Source organism: Arabidopsis lyrata (assembly GCF_000004255.2).
Source record: "Arabidopsis lyrata subsp. lyrata unplaced genomic scaffold ARALYscaffold_5, whole genome shotgun sequence".
NCBI lineage: Eukaryota > Viridiplantae > Streptophyta > Magnoliopsida > Brassicales > Brassicaceae > Arabidopsis > Arabidopsis lyrata.
Genome location: NW_003302551.1, coordinates 11,053,326 through 11,060,449, shown reverse-complemented (window position 1 = coordinate 11,060,449; position 7,124 = coordinate 11,053,326). Strand labels below are relative to the sequence as shown.

General features: G+C 36.3%; 1 protein-coding gene and 2 long non-coding RNA genes across 8 annotated transcripts; all 3 read right to left on the bottom strand.

Moving 5' to 3' along the window:
- Positions 1-1,902: 1,902 nt before the first annotated feature.
- LOC110228688 lies at positions 1,903-2,565 on the bottom strand. Its single transcript, XR_002332157.1, has 2 exons — positions 2,357-2,565; positions 1,903-2,248 (listed from the first exon to the last, which is right to left on the bottom strand). It is a non-coding gene; the product is annotated as an uncharacterized LOC110228688 (long non-coding RNA).
- Positions 2,566-2,629: 64 nt separating this feature from the next.
- On the bottom strand, positions 2,630-4,477 carry LOC9311733. Of its 6 annotated transcripts, none has more exons than XR_002331689.1 (5): positions 4,022-4,477; positions 3,909-3,940; positions 3,689-3,786; positions 3,184-3,589; positions 2,630-2,671 (listed from the first exon to the last, which is right to left on the bottom strand). It is a non-coding gene; the product is annotated as an uncharacterized LOC9311733 (long non-coding RNA). The 6 variants fall into 6 exon arrangements; XR_002331692.1 differs by having other exon boundaries at positions 2,635-2,710; positions 3,184-3,571; XR_002331690.1 differs by having other exon boundaries at positions 2,635-2,710; positions 3,689-3,756.
- Positions 4,478-5,438: 961 nt separating this feature from the next.
- Positions 5,439-6,253, bottom strand: LOC9311732. Its single transcript, XM_002875618.2, has one exon. The coding sequence runs from the start codon at positions 6,251-6,253 to the stop codon at positions 5,666-5,668; it is 588 nt and encodes a 195-aa protein (XP_002875664.1). The 3' UTR covers positions 5,439-5,665.
- Positions 6,254-7,124: the final 871 nt, after the last annotated feature.

Here is a 7,124-nt window from a genome sequence, read left to right as displayed (position 1 = left end):
AAACACCCTTCTTTGAAACTTGGTCTTTCCCTCCTTTCCACTTTTCCCTTCTTCTTGCTTCTTGCTTCTTTTTCTTCCCTTCAACTGATCTCCATACCACCATCTCTACTAGGCTACAAAATAGACTCATCAGTGCTTTGCCGGCATTGTGGAATGATCTCATCTCCATTGCCATTGGTTCCAGGGTTGAACGGTTAACATATGTGATGTCTCCTCCATCTCCGTTTCCAATGTCTCCGTCACAACCAATTTCTTCCCATACTTGTCTTATTCGCCGACCAAGGCAACGTGGTCGCTGAGAAAACACAACACGATTAGTGGTGAAAGAGACATGAACAAGACGATAACGGCGATAGCAAAGACTCATGAAAATTATTTCTCTTTATTTATTTCTCTCGGCAAAAGCGGCAAGGGTTTACTTATCTTAACGGAGAGAGAGATGCTTACATATTTACATATACATGTGTCAACAATGACTAGGCCTTGACGTTTTTGTGGCTTACCAATCACATGGACTTAATCCTAATGTTAAAACAAAAAAACCCACAATTGTGGGAGAGGGTTGTTACAATTCTCCCTAAAACGCAGAATTGCTCAGCTTTATCTCTTTGGTCACGCGGGTATAGGCCCATTGCTTCGGGGCCTTTTAAAAATCTGGGAGAACCCTACCTACGGGACACCCTTTCTTCAAGAATTAGTCCTATGCCCCTCCCACATCCTTTTGTAAACGTATTAGTGACATGAGCTTATGAGAGAAATTAATAGCAGCATTATTTTCTTGAACTCTAAATCTTGAAACCATACATTATTCTTCATTTCTGATATTTGTAAACTCTCATCTCTATATATAGGTCTATGTAAGAGCTTCTAAATACCGTTGTCCTATTACATAATTTAAATTACATATTTTAAACAAAAAATAGAAGAGCTTCTAAACTATGAGGATAGTTCTATATGATATCAGTGTAACACTCCGGTTTCAGGAATATGGTGGTACATGCGCATAGATTTAAAATAATTGATTTGGCCACCTATGTCACCAAAGGGCACTTATCTTTTCGGTCGACTGTCCTGAGAGAACTCCACAGTTAAGGGTGCTTGAGCTGGAGCAATTTCAGGATGGTGACCTTCCGATAAGTGTTTGTCGGAACTGTGTGAGTGAGGACAAAATACAAGGAAAGATTATGTGGTGATTTGTAGGGTCGGTAACAACTCTTTAAAGGTTCTCGGACATAGCGTACCGACCGTCGGAAGATGGTGGGCTTACGGGCTGAAAGAGGACGTGTGGCCCATTAAAAGAGATGATAGTCGGGGCTTTATAAATGGTATCTGAGCCAAACCCAGGCGACTGTAGAGTCAAGAGGGCTTACACCGTCGAGGTGACGGACTTGGTCCGCAACAAGGACATTGCGATCTATTAGTGGGGGTGAATTGTAGCACTCTGGTTTCAGGAATATGGTGGTGCATGGGGAGAAGTCTAAAAGAATTAATTTGGCCACCTATGTCATCAAAAGGCACTTATCTTTTTGGTCAACTGTCCTGAGAGAACTCTACAGTTAAGGGTGCTTCAGATGGAACAATTTCAGGATAGGTGACCTTCCGGAAGCTATTGTCGGAACTGTGTGAGTGAGGACAAAACACAGGGAAAGATCATGTGGTGATTTGTAGCACTACAAGAATATTGGCTTTTCGTAGCGGTCGAAAAACGCTATTGATAGATACCATAGCGTTTTACCAAACGCTATATCATCGCACGCTATAATAGCTCCGCCACTTTTTATAGCGGTTTTATGTCCTGCTATTATTGTATTATCTTTAATAGCGTTTTATAAATGTTATTGTTTTGAATAATAATAGCGTTAGATATAAACGATTTTTCGTTATTATTGGTACACAATTTGATAACCTGTTTTTGAATACCCCATTTTAGAATATGAATACTCCATAAAATCCAAACATAACATTAATCCAAACATAACATAAAAGTCAACACAACAGGTTTCTCTACTAAGGCAACATCCACACACTAAGGTTCTCTACTACCACAACAAGTTTTTTCAAACATCATCACATAAAAAAAGTTTATCACTAGGCCAAGCCACAAGACTACCTAATGCATCATCAATGGTCTGAATTTCTGAACTTGGTTTCCACTCTTTCGCACGTGGTAAGTTGTTGAAGCAGAATTTAAGGCAGCTAGTGCTTCAGCCCTTTGCCTTGGTCCTTGGTTTCCACCGTTAGACTTATCCTGCAGCAGCGAAAGGACAAATATCATGAACCAAAGTAGCCGGAAAGTAATAAGGGGGTTTGTTCCATTGTCCTAATTAACAAAACTGAAAATGCAGAGGTGTAATACCTCCACAACGTGGTGAGTGCCAAATAACAACGCTGCCTTTTTCTGGAATGAGTTTCCTTGTGCCTATATCACAGTTTTAAAACATTGAAGAAAGGTAAGTGCAAAGGAAAATCCGCGAGGTACACGCAGAGAGTTATACTATCTAAATCCCTCTTCAACACTAAGTCCCTGACTAGCACCTTCATGGAAAGCAGACACATTTTCATGGCACTCACCGAAGAAGATGAAACAAAACATATATCAAGGACAAGAAAACTTATGATTGCTTTAGTGGATCCCAACAAAAGTAAGTGGTGAAGAAGCATGGCTCGTTCCCTTCATTCATTTTGTAGAGTGGAACATTAGGAGACAAGCCTTCCAAGGATCCAGCAAGATCTATGTATTCCTGCCCATAAACTGTCTTGATGAACAAATAGTACAATAATGAGAGAGAATCAAAACGAGAAGCAAAGTTGATAAGGAAATAGTTACTCGGCCAATCTCAAATACAGTTTGCTTTTCCTTGGGATCCACACATTGACCAACCCAGACAAAAACTTCAGCATGGGTGTCTAGTATATATATATATATATCCTCAGTTAAGAGGTCATCTTGCGAAAAGTTGTAAATCTCCTCAACCTGTTGGAGAGCATATTGTTAAAAACATGCAAAACAGTATCTCGGTTAAAGAAAGTTGTATAATTTCGCCAATATCTCACCTGAAACTTTCCTGTAGGGATCTAGGCAGACACATTTAAGAGGAAAATATAATGGTTAGAATACAGGACATTCTCAACTTCTCAGATAAATATAAAAATCATATGAGTAAGAAATGGAGCAGAAACTACCTTCAAGAATTTTCAGCAACTCAGAGCTCAAGCCACACTGTTTTTGTACCTAGAGCTCAAGCCACCCACACTGGCTCTGCAAATAGAAAGAAACAGAATAAGAACCAAATTGAAAACCCCAATCATCCCCAAATCGATTATCCCCAAATCGAAATCCCAATTTGAAACCCAAATTGAAAACTCTTAGTAAATGAAGTAGAGAGGAAGATATATGAAACATCTGTGAGTATCCCTTGGTTTATACAGCTATTGCTTCTCTTCCTATTGATCTGTTCCAACGAGAATTTTCAATTTTATTCCCCAAATTTTCAAAAACCCAGAACATCTCGAATTAGGTACGAGATTAAGAACAGAGACTTCGATTCTAGCACGAGCCTGAAACAACGAGCTTCGATTTCAGTCAGAACTACGAGATTAGACGGTGAAGAAAATCAGCGATTTTAGTCAGAACTACGAGATTAGACGGTGAAGAAGATCAGTGAAGAAAATTGGGAGCGAAACTTACTTCGTGAGGGAGAAGAATATCAGCGTAAGAGAGGTTTTGATCGGAGAAGAACTTCATCGATGAGAGTCCTGAAAACAGGAGATTGTATAGTAAGCTCTCTGCAAATAGAAAGAAACAGAATAATAACCAAATTGAAAACCCCAATTATCCCCAGATCGATTATCCCCAAATCGAAATCCTAATTTGAAACCCAAATTGAAACCCTAACAATCTAACATACCTTTGACCGTGACAAAATAAGCCGAAATCTTCCTGCAAACAAAGGTAATAATCGACTGGAATCAATTACAACTTTTAAAAACCCTAAATCGAGACGAAATTTCACACAAGTACCGTTTATAGTTAGAGAGATGCAACACCAATCGAGTAGATCCCGTAAACACAAAGAGCTTGAATCGAATGATATGAGAGATTGTAAGAGAGCTTGAATCGAGTGAGAGATTGAATCGAGTGAGAGAGTGAGAGAGTGAATCGAGCGAGACAATGTAAGAGAGCTTGTTTTGAGTTCTCTGAGCTATACTTAAGAAAATATCGAGACTTTCAGAGGGAAAAGGAAATTTAGTTTCGGTTCAAGGCCAATTATTTTTAGGTTTTCCCGGTTCACTTTTAATAGCGTTTCCTGATAATTCTGCTATTAAAAACTATGCTATAAATACTTAGAAACCCAAATTATTAGGCGCATGTTTATATTTTTATCTGTTAAGAGTATTAATAGCGTTTCCAAAACTACAAACGCTATCTTAAACTCGTCCTATAACTTATAATAGCATTTGTGAACAAAACGCTATAGTATTGTGCTATTAAAAGCCAATATTCTTATAGTGTAGCTTCGATAACCAAGTTTTAAAGTCTCACGTACGTATCAGATACGGATGGCCCACGGACCCGAAAGAGGACGTGAGGCCCATTAAAAGAGGCGTGGTGGTCGGAGCGTTACAATCAGAGTTGCTATGATTAATCACTATCTCACATTTTCTTGTCCTTCTTTTCGTTACGTCAAATTCATGTCTGCTACTCAACGTAACACCTCAGATGCTCTGTCCAACCTATACATGCCCAAAAAAAATCCCCTGCTCATTGTTAATATGTTGAATACGAACGAATTAGCATCTTCAAATTACATCACATGGCCTGGTCTACATGTTTCTCGATGGTCATGACCAACCTTTCCTCTACTATATATGAAGTATTACCACTTGTTAAAACCAATATTGGAATTTTTTTGTCAATCTTTTTTATTGTTCCAACCTGTTTTGTTTTAAGGAATCTTTTTCCCTTTGTTAAAGGATTTAAAGAATCTTCAATACGTTCACATTTTGAAAAAGCTTAATGACATGAGATTGAAAGGAAACTTAATTACGTAAAGAGATGTTTTGCATCTTGCACAACATACACGGAAATATGTTAAAGAAAACGAAGTTTAATTAAGCACACAATATAATACAAGTACGAGACTTAAAAATCCCTAAACAAAAACGACCATCACAACAACGTTGTACACGCGGGAGCGTACTCATAGATTTCAACACGTAACCATGATTGTGATGCTTTTAGATACTAGAATCTCTACTCTTGTTTTCATGCTTTCAATGTTTTAATTTGTGTGATTCCTTATCTCATAGTTTATTAATTATGATCTCTGCCGCTAGTTGGTTGTGACAGTAATAGCTAGTGTAATATTGATATCTTATTATTACTAATAACTGTGCGTATTCATGTTTTAGAATAAAGAAAAAACATTATGCATGAATAAAATTGACGATACTGTCAAAATGTTAAAGTAGCAAAATGGTTTGAGAATCTAACTAGATTTGAACTAGCCCTAGGATTGATTATCGTAGGGTGCATTTGCTATTTTCGAAACATAAATGTGAAGGATAAAATCATACATCTTTATTACTTTTTTAGGGATAAAATCATACATCTTTATTACTTTTTTAGGGATAAAGACAAGAACCATACTAAATATTATTATAATTATAGATCGCGAGAATTACCACAGTCTATTGGTTCATTTAGTATGAAACAATCGACAAATACTATGATAAAGTAACCAATTTCTTGAATATCATTAGTTTTCGTTATAAAAAATTGTGGTACTGGCTTCATTGTTGACAACTCATCATAAATACAATTATTCATATCTCCCATCGTTTGAGCTACCATAAATTTGAAGTTGTAATAGTCTTTGGCAGCCAAATATTTGAGGGCATAAGGACATTTGTCGAGAGCATCTTTATATAATTCTTTACATAAGCGATATTCAGAATCAATATCCGGTATATAGCCTCCTGATAATTTAAATTGCTTCAGCGTATCCGAAATATTTTGAGCATGATAATTAATCAAATATTTGGCGAGACCAGAAAAATCTAGTTTAGCAATTTCAGGAGTTGCTTTTAGAACCTCAAAACACAATGAAGATTTGACACCTGCTTTGGTGCATAAGGTGCGGATCTCATCTGTTGTAACCATGGTACTAAACTTTGCATATGATGAGACAACAAAAAGAAGTAAAACCAGTAAACAAGCTGGTGAAAAGTTTTTATCGACATAAACAACCATTTTTCTTGTTCTATGTTTTTTTGGAACTTAAGTGAGATTTATATAGGCTATAAAATATCTTCAAAATTAAATACTAATAGATTATATACCATACTAAAATGATTTAATTTATTAGCAATATGTCAAACTGTTCAATATTTTTTTTGTTGATTAGTTGACCATTTTAATTAGTAAGATAATAATTTAGTTTTGATTTGAACAGCATTATGACGACACATTAGATAATTTTCTTTTCTTTAGATTTGAAATATGTAGCACATGGTATATTGGTATTGTTACCAACTGACTGAGATCTAAACTTCTTATTATCCCATTAACTATCTATATTATAGATTTTATTTTTTGGTAGTTTAGAGGTAGAGGAATAATAGACGAATAATAGAGAATTTGGCAGATACTTTTTTGTTAAGTACGTTAACTCATACATAATAAATTAGCATAAGAGGACAATATCATCATAGTCCTTTTCGTACGGAACTCTGCTTGCTTTTAGCCACAATTCTCCAAGTAATAGCTTGCTTTTTTTTTTTTTTTTTTTTTTTTTGTGCAAACCAAGTAATAGCTTGCTAACAGTGAATTTTGCTTCCTCTTTAGGATCCGTAATAACTCTAACCATGTCCAGTTTACCCTTTTGCTAGTCCCATCTCCTGGACCCTTGTCTTAAAATATAAGTTCACCACATGACAAATGGTTCGAAATACTACCTTCAAAGGAAGTAAGTAATGAATGGTCATGTACCTATGAAAACTAGGCATAGAACTCAAAACCTTTATATCATTGACCCGAATCACCATCCTTTCTTTGTTGGTCCATGGTTTGTTTGAGAAATACATGTATGCTATCTCCGGCATTATCTCATTTTAATAGATTT

Coding starts and splice junctions, on each gene's coding strand:
- LOC9311732 (XM_002875618.2), bottom strand. CDS start 6,253: ATGGTTGTTTATGTCGATAAAAACTTTTCACCAGCTTGTTTACTGGTT.